The sequence below is a fragment of the Pipistrellus hanaki genome, assembly GCF_964339955.1.
Source record: "Pipistrellus hanaki genome assembly, chromosome: 9".
Lineage (NCBI taxonomy): Eukaryota > Metazoa > Chordata > Mammalia > Chiroptera > Vespertilionidae > Pipistrellus > Pipistrellus hanaki.
In genome coordinates this window covers 64,177,808-64,193,201 of record NC_140511.1, presented here as the reverse complement: position 1 = coordinate 64,193,201, position 15,394 = coordinate 64,177,808, and the positions used below count along the sequence as shown (strand labels likewise).

The following is a 15,394-nucleotide window of genomic DNA, read 5'->3' as shown; positions in this document are numbered from 1 at the left end:
AGCAACATAGACGTATAAGCATTCACTAGACTCAGGGATATGACATATCACATATATTTATTCCAAATATGTCATCTTGATTAAGACATTACTTGTTTACACAAATCAGTTTACAGTATTTTAAAAAGTGGGAAATTATTCATTAAACTTCAGCTTCAAGAATGTGTAACTGTAGGTAATGAATGCATTTAAACCTTGTTGGTAAACCCATACTTTAGACATGCTTGCCATAATAAAAATGTTCATCTACTTATCACTTTTCTATCTATGTGTTTCAATTGATTTTTTGTTAATCAATGTGTTTCTTTATGACTCATTGCTATAGGACATCTTGTGATTCCCAAACAACATCCATGGAGAACAATACAGAAGTGACTGAGTTCATCCTCCTTGGACTAACCAATGTTCCAGAACTGCAGGTCCCCCTCTTTATAATGTTCACCTTCATCTACCTCATCACTGTGGTTGGAAACCTGGGAATAATCATTTTGATTCTCTTGGACTTTCGGCTCCATACCCCTATGTACTTTTTCCTTAGTAATTTGTCTTTGGTTGACTTTTGTTCCTCTACAGCTGTCACTCCCAAGATTATGGCTGGATTCCTTGTAGGAGACAAGGTTATCTCCTACAATGCATGTGCTATTCAGATGTTCTTTTTTGCAGCCTTTGTCACTGTGGAAAATTTCCTTTTGGCCTCAATGGCTTATGACCGCTATGCAGCAGTGTGCAAACCCCTACATTACTCCACCACCATGACAAGAGGTGTGTGTGCACGTCTTGCCATAGGTTCTTATGTCTATAGTTTTCTGAATGCCACTGTCCACACTAGAAACACATTCAGCCTCTCTTTCTGTAAGTCTAATCTGGTCCATCACTTTTTCTGTGATGTTCCAGCAGTCATGGCACTTTCTTGTTTTGACAAGCATATTAGTGAGCAGATTCTTGTTTTTGTGGTAAGCTTCAATATGTTTTTTGCTCTTCTGGTTATCTTGATTTCCTACCTGTTCATATTTGTCACCATCCTAAAGATGCCCTCATCTTCAGGGTATCAGAAGGCTTTGTCCACCTGTGCTTCTCACCTCACTGTTGTCTCCATCTTCTATGGGACTGCCGTATTCATGTATTTACAGCCCAGCTCCAGCCATTCCATGGACACAAACCAAATTGCCTCTCTATTCTACACAATGGTCATTGCCATGCTGAACCCTCTGGTCTATAGCTTGAGAAACAAGGAGGTCAAAAATGCATTCAAGAAGGTTGTTGAGAAGGCAAAATTGTCTCTAGACTTTGCAAGATAAAGGTATAGGATGCAAAATAACCTACTTTCATTCCTGTCAGATGTTCAAAATGCAATAACTCACATTTTAAGGCCCAACAATGCCTCTAAATTTCTGAGATAATGCCATTTTTTTCTTCAAAAGCCTGTCATCTAGAAAAAATGAAATATTGTGTCCAAATAAATGATGTCTTAATGAGGATGGCCACAAGGATCCTTGAGAATGTTGGGGGTCTTACTTGTAATGAACCTTATTAATTATATTTAGTTTATTCACATGCCCATATTTTTTTCTATCATTTAACAATGGAAGGACATATGGAAAACAAGGCACACACAAATACATTAAAAAAATACAAGAATTCCATACTTTTTAAAAATTTCTTCATTGATTCAGGCATCACATATTTGTCCTCAACTCCCCATTTCAATCCCCCACTCCCTCGCTCATTCACCTACCCCCCTATTGTCCTCGACCACTGGTTGGGCTCATATGTATGCACGCACATAAGTCCTTTGGTTGATCTCTCCCTTTTATCCCCACCCTCCCTTTGAGGTCCAGCTGTCTCTGGGTCTGTTCTTGTTCATCAGTCTATGTTGTTTACCACTTCCCCTAGATGAGTGAGATCATGTCCTACTGGAAATATACTTATAAGAATAAAAAATGAGACAAGCAATAATCATTATGCTGAAAGGCATATGAATCAGTCTGTAGAGAGTTTCTTTCTAGGCCACCAGTTCTTTTAAGACCCGTTTCAATGTCAAACAGTTTTATGTGTACTGGTTGCCCAGGACCAAACCAGAGAGGGTTGGACCTGCATTACCACCATTTGCCCACCATCCAGAACTGAAATATCATTCCATACTTGCACATACACGCAGAAGTGGGAAATTTTTTTAAATGGATGAGATGGAGTGTTTTTAATTAAAAAGTTAAAATAATTTATATATCAGATTATACATTTATGTTCAACATTATTTCTGTAGTTCAAAACTATTTCAGTATTCTAAAATTAAGAAAAAAGTAATATCGGTATTTAAATATATATGCTTTTTGTTGCCACATTTTATTCAGAACTACATATGCCTAATATTATACAGGTATTAATATTTCTGTCTTCAGTAAGTCCACTCATACAAGTAGTTTGCTCACAGGATGATTTTCAAAAGCAAAATAGCCAGAGAATAAGAAAAGGTGATATAGAAATAATAAAGGAATTTTTTAAAAAATTTTCTGTATATGACTATATTATCTTATATTTTGTAAACAAACAACACTGATTAATAATAATGTTATTCATTTTTCTCATTGAATATACTAAGAAAAGGTTAATGCAACTCATTCAGGGATGCTTCAGTGTTAGATGATCTCTGGCCTGTGTTATTGCTCTCCTACTCATTTACACTGAGTTCCTAGCTTTTTCTGGACAACTCCAAGCATGCTCCTGCATCAGGATCTTTGTCCTTGCTGTTACCAATGCTCAGAAAGCTCCCTTAATCCTTTTTGATCTTTGCTAAAATGTTTCCACACCATCATCACCCCACACACCCATGGACACTGTTCCTTCCTTGCACTTCTTGCTTTAGTCTTCATAATTCTGATCAGTACTCAATTAAACTATTATCATTATTCTTTTATTTTCCTACTGAGAGCATACACTACACAAGAGGAGTCACTTTGTCTTCCTAACTAAAACTTCATTTCCAACACATAAATTATAACCATAATTTCCAAAAAAAAACATGTTAACAAATGTATGAGTTAAAATTTGGACCCAGCAGTCAATATATTTGAACCACTGATAATTACATGACTTCATTATCCATTTTAAAATTCTTCAGAAAAGAATTTTAGGCCCTGGGCAACCTCAGTTAGTTAGAATGCTGTTCATAGGCCAAAGTTTAGGTTGGATCCCCGATTAGGGCACACACAAGGAGCAACTAATGAATTCCTAAATAAGTGGAACAACAAATCAATGTCTCTGCTTGCTCTCTCTCTCTCTCTCTCTCTCTCTCTCTCTCTCTCTCTCTCTCTCTCTCTCTCTCTCTTTCATCAATCAATTAACCAATATGATTTTAGAGCATTTCATGGCTATCTTTTTTTCCTATATTATCACTCACTATTTGTATTTACCACTTTGGACATATTAATTTTTAGAAACCATACTATCAAATGGATCATATCAAGCCATCTTAATTGTTTTACATTAGTATTTATCATTAAGTGAAAAATAACATATGAAATAAGTTTTATTTAATAAATGATAAAAATGAGACTATAATATGTTTCCTACCTGATTGATTTGAAAAATATATCCATAAATAATGATTATTTATTCAATGTCATTGGTTATAAACAGACATCTTATGTACCTTTCACCAAATTTCCTCTTTAGTTAATATTTTATTTGATCATATTACATTTGTGAAAACTAAGAAGACAATATTGATTATTATTATTATCTTAAAGTACAAGAATTTTTCAGATCATTATTTTTTACTAAGATAATTTTGCTCTTGCAAAATACAATCCAGGAGGCAACATTGCCAACAAACTGCCCAAAAGCTCAGAAACAGACAAGAAACAAGTTCTCTCTTATATAATCATAAGGAACCAACAGAACAGCCCTGCTAACACCTTGATATCAGGTTTGTAGCATCCAGAAATATGAGAAAATAAATCTGTGTTGTTTAAGCCACCCAGTTTGTGGTACTATTTAATGACTGCTTTAGGAAATTAACATATTTAGTGATATGAGTGGATCTCAAATACAACATGCTAAGTGAAACAAGCCAGATAGAAGAGATATATACTCTAGGATTTTATTTATTTATTTATTTATTTATTTATTTATTTATTTATTTATTTTTATTTTTATTTTTTTAAATATTTTTTAATATATTTTATTGATTTTTTTTTGCCCCCCTCCCTCCCTCCCACACATCCCCTCCCTTCCCAGAGTTTTGTGTCCATTGGTTGTACTTATATAAATGTATAAAAGTCCTTCGGTTGATCTATTATCTCCCCCAGATCTTCCTCCCCTCCCTGCTGTAATTTGACAGTTTACTTGTTGATATACTGTCTCTATATCTATCTTTTGGTTCATCAGTTTATAATGCTCTTTATTATCCACAAATGAGTGAGGTCATGTGGTGTTTCTTTTTCATTGATTGGCTTATTTCACTCAGCATGATGTTCTCCAATTCCATCCAGGTTGCTGCAAATGATGAGAATTCCTTCTTTTTTATGGCAGCATAGTATTCCATTGTGTAGATGTACCATAGTTTTTGGATCCAATCATCTGCTGACGGACACTTAGGCTGTTTCCAAATTCTGGCTATTGTAAATTGTGCTGCTATAAACATAGGGGTGCATATATCCTTTCTGATTGGTGTTTCTAGTTTCTTGGGATATATTCCTAGAAGTGTGATTACTGGGTCAAATGGGAGTTCCATTTTCAGTTTTTTGAGGAGACTCCACACTGTTCTCCACAGTGGTTGCACCAGTCTGCATTCCCACCAGCAGTGCACGAGGGTTCCTTTTTCTCCGCAACCTCGCCAACACTTGTCGTTTGTTGATTTGTTGATGATGGCCATTCTGACAGGTGTGAGATGGTACCGCATTGTTGTTTTGATTTGCATCTCTCGGACAATTAGTGACTTTGAGCATGTTTTCATGTGCCTTTTGGCCTTCCTTCTGTCTTCTTTTGAAAATGTTCTATTTAGGTCCATTGCCCATTTTTTAATTGGATTATTTATCTTCCTTTTATTTAGTTGTATAAGCTGTTTGTAGATGTTGGAGATTAAACCTTTATCAGTGGTATCATTTGCAAATATGTTCTCCCACACTGTGGGCTTTCTTGTTGTTTTGTTGATGGTTTCTTTTGCTGTAAAAAAGCTTTTTATTTTGATGTAGTCCCATTCGTTTATTTTCTCTTTAGCTTCCATTGCCCTAGGGGCAGTATCAGTGAAGAAGTTCTTTTGGCATACGTCTGAGATTTTGCTGCCTGTGGATGCTTCTAGTATTTTTATGGTTTCCCGTCTGATGTTTAAGTCCTGTATCCATTTTGAGTTTATTTTTGTGAATGGTGTAAGTTGGTGATCTAGTTTCATTCTTTTGCATGTGTCTGTCCAATTTTCCCAACACCATTTATTGAAGAAACTGTCTTGACTCCATTGTATATTCGTGCCTCCTTTGTCAAATATTAATTGAGCATAGTGATTTGGGTTGATATCTGGGTTCTCGATTCGATTCCATTGATCTATATGTCTGTTCTTGTGCCAGTACCAGGCTGTTTTGAGAACAGTGGCTTTGTAATATAGTTTGAAGTCTGGTATTGAGATTCCTCCTACTTTACTCTTCTTTCTCAGGATTGCTGTGGCTATTCAGGGTCTTTTATTGTTCCAAATGAACTTTTGGAGAGTTCTTTCTAGATCGGTGAAATATGTCGTTGGTATTTTAATGGGGAGTGCATTGAACCTATAGATTGCTTTAGGAAGTATGGACATTTTGATGATGTTGATCCTACCGATCCATGAACATGGTATGTTCTTCCATCTCCTTACATCTTCCTCTATCTCTTTTTTCAGTGTCGTGTAGTTTTCCGCATATAGGTCCTTTACTTCCTTAGTTAAATTTATTCCTAGGTATCTTAATTTTTTTGGTGCGATGGTAAATGGAATTGCTTTTTTAGTCTCTGTTTCTGCAGTTTCTCTGTTGGTGTATAGAAAAGCCATGGATTTCTTGGCATTAATATTGTATCCTGCTACATTGCCAAATTCATTTATTAAGTCAATTAGTTTTTTAATGGAGTCTTTTGGGTTTTTTAATGTACAATATCATGTCATCTGCAAATAAGGATAACTTTACTTCTTCTTTTCCTATTTGGATGCCTTTTATTTCCTCCTCTTGTCTAATTGCAATGGCTAGTACTTCCAGTACTATGTCAAACAGGAGTGGCGAGAGTGGGCATCCCTGTCTTGTTCCTGTTCTTAAAGGGAATGGTTTTAGTTTTTGCCCATTGAGTATAATGTTGGCTGTGGGTTTATCATATATAGCTTTTATTATGTTGAGGTATGATCCTTGTACTCCCACCTTGTTAAGAGTTTTTATCAGAAAAGGGTGTTGGATTTTGTCGAATGCTTTTTCTGCATCAATTGATATGACTATATGATTTTTATCTTTCAATTTGTTTATGTGATGTATCACGTTTATTGATTTGCGGATATTGTACCATCCTTGCATTCCTGGAATAAATCCTACTTGGTCGTGGTGTATAATCTTTGTGATGTTCTTCTGGAGTTGATTTGCTAGAATTTTGTTGAGGATTTTGGCATCTATGTTCATGAGGAATATTGGCCTGTAATTCTCTTTCATAGAGTTGTCTTTATCTGGTTTTGGTATTAGGGTGATGCTGGCTTCGTAGAAGGAATTTGGAAGTGTTCCTTTCTCTTGGATTTTTTGGAATAGTCTGAGGAGGATAGTTTTTAGTTCTTCCTTGAATGTTTGGTAAAACTCTCCTGTGAAGCCATCTGGCCCTGGGCTTTTGTTTGCTGGAAGCTTTTTGATGACTGTTTCAATTTCTTCCCAAGTCACTGGTTTATTGAAGTTTTTAGATTCTTCCTGATTGAGTTTTGGAAGATTATATTTTTCTAGAAATATGTCCATTTCCTCCAGGTTGTTCAGTTTGTTGGAGTAGAGTTGTTCATAGTATTTTGTAACAATCCGTTGTATTTCGGTGGGGTCTGTTGTTATTTCACCTCTTTCATTTCTGATTTTGTTTATTTGGGTCCTCTCTCTTTGTTTCTTGGTTAGCCTGGCTAGAGGTCCATCTATCTTGTTTATCCTTTCAAAGAACCAGCTCTTGGTTTTGTTGATCTTATGTATTGTTTCTTTGGTCTCTATGTCGTTTATCTGTGCTCTGATTTTTGTTATTTCCTTCCTTCTACTTACACTGGGCTTTTCTTGTTGCTCTTTTTCTAACTCTTTGAGTTGTAGAGTTAGATCATTTGTTACACTTTTTTCTAGTTTTTTGCAATAGGCTTGTAAGGATATGAACTTCCCTCTCAAAACTGCTTTTGCTGTGTCCCATAGATTTTGGATTGTTGTGTTTTCATTGTCATTTGTTTCCAGGATGTTTTTAATTTCTTCCTTGATTTCTCTGGTAACCCAGTCCTTGTTTAATAGCATACTGTTTAGTCTCCATGTGTTTGATTTCTTTGGATTATTTTTATTGTAGTTAATTTCCAGTTTTATGCCATTATGGTCTGAGAAGATGCTTGATATGATTTCTATCTTCTTGAATTTGAAGAGACTTTGCCTATGTCCCAAAATGTGGTCTATCTTTGAGAATGTCCCATGTGCATTTGAGAAGAATGTATATTCTGTGGCTTTGGGGTGGAATGTTCTGAAGATGTCAATTAATTCCATCTGGTCTAGTGAGTCATTTAGGATTGATATTTCTTTGCTGATTTTTTGTTTAGATGATTTGTCAAAGGGTGACAGTGGGGTATTAAAATCTCCTACTATGATTGTATTGCTGTTAATCTCTCCCTTAATGTCCTCCAGCAGTTTTTTTTATGTATTTGGGTGCTCCCGTATTGGGTGCATATATATTTACCAGGGTTATTTCTTCTTGTTTGATTGCTCCCTTTAGTATTATGAAGTGGCCTTTATTGTCTCTTGTTATGTCCTTCCCTCTGAGATCTAATTTGTCAGATATAAGTATTGCTACCCCAGCTTTCTTTTCATTTCCATTTGCCTGGAAAACCTTTTTCCATCCCTTCACCCTCAGTCTGTGTGCATCTCTTTTTCTGAGGTAGGTTTCTTGTAGACAACAGATGTATGGGTTTTGTTTTTTTATCCAATCTGTTACCCTATGTCTTTTGATTGGAGCATTTAAACCATTTACATTTAATGTTATTAATGATAGGTACTCATTTGATGCCATTTATATTCTATACCCCTGTGTTCCTTCTTCGCTTCCTATTTCTTTATTTTTACAGTAGACCCTTTAGCATTTCTTGCATTGCTGGTTTGGTGGAGATAAATTCCTTTAGTCTTTTTTTGTCTGTGAAGCTCCTGATTTCCCCTTCAATTTTGATTGATAGTCTTGCTGGGTACAGTATTCTTGGATTCAGACCCTTTCTTTGCATGACTTTGTATATTTCATCCCATTCCCTTCTGGCCTGATAAGTTTCTGTTGAGAAATCAGTTGTTAGTCTGATGGGGGTTCCTTTATATGTAACTTTCTGTCTCTCTCTGGCTGCTTTTAAGATTCTAACTTTGTCATTGGTGTTTGCCAATTTAATTATAATATGTCTTGGCGTCGGTCTTCTGGGATCCATTTTGCTTGGGACTCTGCGAGCATCTTGGATTTGTGTGGGTTTTTTCTTCTCATCTCAGGAAAATTTTCTGTCATTATTTCTTGAAATACGTTTTCCATGTCTACCTCGGTTTTCTTTCCTTCTGGAACCCCTATTATTCGAATATTGCTTTGTTTTGCATTGTCCCAAGGCTCCTGTAGGCTCTCCTCCTGCTTTTTAATTTTTTTTTCTAGAAGCTGCTCTAATTGGCTATTTTTTTCCATCTTGTCTTCTAGCTCACTGATGCGATCCTCTGCTTCTTCTAGTCTGCTCTTGATGCTTTCTATTGAGTTCTTCATAGTAGCGATGTCATTTTTCATTTCATCTTGAGTCATCTTCATTTCCTCTTGGGTTTTTTTCATTTCCTCTTGGGTCTTACTCATATTGTCAAATTTGTCTTCCATTCTTTTTAGCCATCTCAAGATCATTACTCTGAATTCTTGCTCTGGTAGGTTGCTTGCCTCTATATCGTTTACTTCCTTTTCTGGTGAAGCCTGCTTTTCTTTCATATGTGGGCTGTTTTTTGGTCTCCCCATGATCTAGGATGTCTGGTTGTGTAGTTCTCTCTCTCCTTTTTGCTGAGCAGTGGGGCAATCTTGTGAGGGCACGTGTTTGCGCCGCCTGGGATCCGCGTTCTGGGGGTCACAGATGCTTGGTGGTCGCTGCGGCTGTGGATATTCAGGCCTCTGACACGATCCTATCTTCCTCTCAAGATCTCTAGGATTTTATTTATAGGACATTATTGCAGAGATAAACTTATATGGACAAAACAGTAAGTGGTTGGTGCAGTGGGTGGGAGAAAGGGTTAATCACAAAGAAAAGATCAGAGATTCAGTTTGGATGATGGAACTCTTCTACATGATGACTGTGGTAATGGTTATATAACCATATACATTTTATCAAACTTGAAAATTTATACACTAAAAACTGTAGGTACCATTGCTGCATATAAATTCTATTTTAATAAAAAAGGAAAAATTAATAACAAATAATATGAAAACATGTGTGCACTCTCCTCATATCCAGCCCTAGGTTCCTACAGGCAACTTAATTGCTTCTTTTCTAAGCCCTTGGGATGAGAGCTATAGAAGTCCTCACAGGGAATAACCCCAAACCATTCCATGTCTCTATGGCTCCTCTCTGATTCCCATGAGTTAGCCCCTGAAATCCCAATATGATTCAACATTACATCATTTAAAAGTGCTTAGCCCCCTTGGCTGTTATTTACACACCCTAAGTACATGTGGGCCTTCCCTTGGACTTCTGATCTGAGGATTTGCTATGAGCCTGCAATCTTGGCCAGAGGAAACATCTCAAGTTGAATATTCTATTGTATTGATTGACTTTAAAATGATAACCCCTTTGTTTTACACAGCTTTCTTCATTTGCTATTTCCAGGCACAATTCTGTAAATTACGTAGGGGTGGTAATTTTGTTCTTTATTTTAGAAGCAAGAAGACAAGTGGTTCCTCCAAAAGCACAGTAAGTATTACTGGTGGGTTTAAAACTTGTACCCAGGTTTCTGAGGTTTCTGACTTCATGTTGAGGTTTTCCTCCATCTTTACTTGTCATAGAGATCTTAGATTCTTTTGACCAGTACCTGTTAGAGAACATCACCAAGAGTATATATACATTATCTCTGAGTCTGTTTTTGTTCATCAGTCTATGTTGTTCACCATTTCCCCTAGATGAGTAAGATCATATCCTACTGGAAATATACTTATAAGAATCAAAAATGAGACAAGCAATAATCATGCTGAAAGGCATATGCATTAGAATGTAGTGAGCTTCTTTCTGGGCCACCAGTTCTTTTGAGACCCAATTTCAATGTCAAACAGTTCCTTATGTGTACATGTCAGCAATGATATTTCAGTTCTGGGTATTGGGCAGTCATAAGTCACATTGTTGGACCTCAAAGAGAGGGTGGGAATAAAAGGGAGAAGCCAACCAAAGGACTTATGTGCACACATATGAACCTAAACAGTGCTCAAGGACAATAAGGGGATGGGGCATGAGGGGTCCGGTGGGGGATTGGAATGGGAGGTTGAGGACAAATATGTGATACTTTAATCAATACAGAAATTAATTTTAAAAATAAATAAATAAATAAATAAATAAATAAAGTAAAAAGGAGTATATGTACATTATTCTATGGTTAGATTTCAGATTTCAGTACCACTAGTGAGGAATCACTGTGCCTTCCATTTCAGCAGCAAGGTAATCTTCTGCTTAATACACATTTTTTTTAGTGTGAACTGTAATTTATGCAAAATCCATGGGGGAACTATAGCTGCTATGAGTTGTTTGAGCACATAAGTAGGTGTTTTAAATTTTTTTTCTAAAACAGTGACTTGAGACTGGGGTTTAAATTCAAAACTTCTTCACTAAAAAGTACATTGAAACTTATGAAATAACATTATGTTGCGTTCCTAAAAATGATTAGCAAAAAAAGTAATGGTTCTATTGAATAAATCTTAATTTCACCTTACTTATTATCTGTTCTGCTTTCACCAAGTTTTTTTTAAAGCAGAAGAGAGTGAAATTACCTTCCTTTAAACTAAATAAAACTTGCAATTGAATTAACAAGATCCATTGCAATCTTTTCCTTATGATTTCATCTTTAGTATTACAAGCATACCTACATGTTGATGGTGAAAGGCTAAAAGTATAGATTTTGATTTGGTCACAGATGGATTTGAACATTAATCTTGGGTTTTCTTCATACTAGCTGTGCAATTGTAGAGCTTTACATAGCTTCTCAAGTCCTCGGTTCTCTTAATGGTAAATTTGGAACTATAGTATCACATATCTTATGATATTATAATATTATGAGGATTAAATGAAAAGATGTGTTTATGTATATACACATATTTAAACACATCCCTAAATATAATTTTATATCCTTATAGCTTTTACTATTTGCAGAACATACTATATTCTACAAGTGTTTATGATTGTCAAAGGTTGATGAATCTATTGACTTCAAGAGCTTCATCCGTAAAGTGAAGATTTGAAAGAGTTAGGACAATGGTACAGAGTAATGATGAGTGAATGATGTGTCCTTTGAAAGTTCTCAAATTCAGATGAAAAAGATTTAAAACATTGTCCTGACTCAAGAACATATTTATATATAAAGTTTATACATGAATCCCAACACCAAAACAGACCTGGAGGCTAAAAGCAGCCAACAATTTAGGAAATTTCAACTATAATCTCCGTGAATCAATTGTAACATGATATCAATGAAAGAAAATAATGAGTTTAAGAGACTCTTGCCTGGTCAGAGTGGCTCAGTTGGTTGAATATTGTCCTATGCACCAAGAGGATGCAGGTTTGATTCCCTGTCAGGACACATACCAGGGTTGTGATTTTGATTACCTGTTGGGCATTTAAAGAAGGCAACCAATTGATGTTTCTCTGTCTCTCTGTCTCTCTCTGTCTCTCTGTCTCTCTCTCTCTCTCTCTCTCTCTCTCTCTCTCTCTCTCTCTCTCTCTCTCTTTTCTCTCCTTTCTCTTCCTCTCCCTCTCCCTATCTCTCCCTTTATCTCTCCCTTTATTTCTTCCTTTCTCTAAACACGTCCTAGATTGAGGATTACAAAGAAAGAGAGAAATGTCGGAAAAAAGAAAGAAAACTCTTTCAACTCATGTTAATATATGAATTTTAAGAAAGAAATTATGCCAATGAGTGGTTCATATAGGAAGGCTAGAATAGCTACTTATGCTCACTGAGGACAGACAGACAGAGAAAACACCAGAAATACTAGTATCTCAGTGAACCAAGTGTGTGAGAAAAAGGATATCAGAGAGAGAGGTTGCAAGACTTCAAAACTCATCCAGACCTGAATCCCTAAACTTTATCATCCACTTTTCTAAAACAAACATAAAGGTTTTCATTTTCTCCTGATAATATTATTATAGCTAAATCTTATCAGGCTATGCTCTACATCCTACAGCAAAAAATTTTAATCATTGTATTTAATCTACTATTTTATTTAATTCTCATAATAATACCATGAGATTAATTTCATTACAATCTTCTTTTAATATATGGAGAAAATCAGATTTGGCTACGTAGATTGAACCCCAAAACTCTTGGGTAGCAAATGGAAGGACTGATATTTAGCTCATCTGAGAACCCAAGTCCTGTACCCAGTGCTCAATGTCTTCTCCTCAGAAATGCCAGTTAGTTGTACATGCCCCTGTCTGTCCAGTTACCCATCTATCATACACATAGGTCTCAGCTACTTAACTAAAATGTTGAATACTGAGTTCAAAGAAATGGTGACAAAGAGTAATTGCAAGTTCCATTAAATTCAGTTTTATTTATATTAATACCAATTAACTGAAGAACTTCTCTGCCTATGTCTATAACTTGGCTTTGGCAGTAATAATTTTTAAACTTAAAAACATTGATGGACCTCTGTGCCTTATAAGTTAAATAAGGTAACAACTAGTTAATCTTATAAATTTATTGAGACAAAATAATGAATATAGATGTAAAGTGTCTTCAGCATTTCCTGGCACATAAGCAACATAGAAGTATAAGCATTCACTAGGTTCAGGGATATGACATGACACATATACTTATTTCAAATACATCATGTTGATTAAGACATTACTTGTTTATACAAATCCGCTTACAGTATTTTAAAAAGTGGGAAATTATTCATTATACTTCAACTTCAATAATGTGTAACTCTATAGGTAATGAATGCATTTAAACTTTGTTGGTAAACCCATACTTTAGATCTAATTGCCATAATAAAAATGTGCGTGTACTTATCACTTTTCTATCTATGTGTTTCAATTGACTTTTTGTTAATCAATGTGTTTCTTTATGACTCATTGCTATAGGACATCTTGTGATTCCCAAAAACATCCATGGAGAACAATACAGAAGTGACTGAGTTCATCCTCCTTGGACTAACCAATGTTCCAGAACTGCAGGTCCCCCTCTTTATAATGTTCACCTTCATCTACCTCATCACTGTGGTTGGAAACCTGGGGATAAGCATTTTGATTCTCATGAACGTTCGACTTCATTCTCCTATGTACTTTTTCCTTAGTAATTTGTCTTTGGTAGACTTTTGTTACTCTACAGCTGTCACTCCCAAGGTTATGGCTGGGTTCCTTGTAGAAGACAAGGTCATCTCCTACAATGCATGTGCTGCTCAGATGTTCTTTTTTGTAGCTTTTGCCACTATGGAAAATTTCCTTTTGGCCTCAATGGCTTATGACCGCTATGCAGCAGTGTGCAAACCCTTACATTACACCACCACCATGACAAGAGGTGTGTGTGCCTGTCTTGCCATAGGTTCCTATGTCTATAGTTTTCTGACTGCCTCTGTTCACACTAGAAACACATTCAGCCTCTCTTTCTGTAAGTCTCATTTGGTCCATCACTTTTTCTGTGATATTCCAGCAATCATGGCTCTCTCTTGCTCAGACAAGCATATTAATGAGCAGATTCTTGTTTTTGTGGCAAGCTTCAACATCCTTTCTGCACTCCTGGTTATCTTGATTTCCTACCTGTTCATATTTGTCACCATCCTAAAGATGCCCTCATCTTCAGGGTATCAAAAGGCTTTCTCCACCTGTGCTTCTCACCTCACTGCAGTCTCCATCTTCTATGGGACTGTCATCTTCATGTATTTACAGCCCAGCTCCAGCCATTCCATGGACACAGACAAAATTGCCTCTGTGTTGTATACTATGGTCATCCCCATGCTGAACCCTCTGGTCTATAGCTTGAGAAACAAGGAGGTCAAAAATGCATTCAAGAAGGTTGTTGAGAAGGCAAGATTGTCTCTAGACTTTGCAAGATAAAGTTGTAGGATCCACAATAACCTATTTTCATTCCTTTCAGATATTCAACTTGCAATAAGTCACATTTTAAGGCTCAACAATGCCCCTAAATTACTGAGGTAATGACATTGTTTTTCTTCAAAAGCCTGTCATCTAGAAAAAATGAAATATTGTGTCCAAATAAATGATGTCTTAATAAGGATGACCAAAAGGAACCTTAAGAATGTTGGGGCTCTTACTTGTAATGAACCTTATTAATTATATTTAGTTTATTCACATGTTCATTTTTTCTCTACCATGTCACAATGGAAGGATATTTGGAAAACATGGCCCACACAAATCCATGAAAAAAGCATATGCAAGAATTCCATAAATGCACATACAAGCAAAAGTGGGTAATTGTTAATAGGATTATATGGAGTATGGCTAGTTTTGAATTAAAAAGTTAAAATAATTTATATATCAGATTATACATTTATGTTCAACATTATTTATTTTTGTAGTTCAAAACTATTTCATGAGTCTAAAATGAAAAAAAAGTGATATGGGTATTTAAATAAAGATATATGCTTTTTTGGCATATTTTATTCAGAACTACATATGCATAATATTATAAAGGAATTAATATTTCTGTCTTCAGTAAGTCTACTAGTAGAACCAGTTTGCTTGCATATATAATTTTCAAAAGCAAAATGGCCAAAGTATCAGAAAAGATGATTGAGAAATAATAAGGGAATTTTTCAGTTTTTCTGTATATGACTACCTTATCTTGTATTTTGTAAACAAACAGCACTGATTAATAATAATATTATTAATTTTTCTCATTGAAAATAGAAAAGGTTAATGTCACTCATTCAGGGATGCTTCAGTGTTAGATGAACTCTGTCCTGTGTTATTCCTTTCCTACTCGTTTACACTGAGTTCCTTGCTTGTTCTGGACAACTCCAA

The 15,394-nt window shown here is 35.6% G+C and overlaps 2 protein-coding genes across 2 annotated transcripts; both read left to right on the top strand.

Moving 5' to 3' along the window:
- Positions 1 to 341: 341 nt before the first annotated feature.
- On the top strand, positions 342 to 1,298 carry LOC311628467 (olfactory receptor 5B3-like; the record flags this gene model as incomplete). The annotated part of the gene is made up of 1 exon (XM_084895688.1): positions 342 to 1,298. Exon 1 carries the CDS (start codon positions 354 to 356, stop codon positions 1,296 to 1,298), a length of 945 nt encoding a protein of 314 aa, XP_084751814.1. The 5' UTR covers positions 342 to 353.
- Positions 1,299 to 13,511: 12,213 nt separating this feature from the next.
- Positions 13,512 to 14,467, top strand: LOC311628466 (olfactory receptor 5B3-like; the record flags this gene model as incomplete). Its single annotated transcript, XM_084895687.1, has 1 exon — positions 13,512 to 14,467. The coding sequence occupies exon 1, from the start codon at positions 13,523 to 13,525 to the stop codon at positions 14,465 to 14,467; it is 945 nt and encodes a 314-aa protein (XP_084751813.1). The 5' UTR covers positions 13,512 to 13,522.
- Between the last annotated feature and the right edge of the window lie 927 nt (positions 14,468 to 15,394).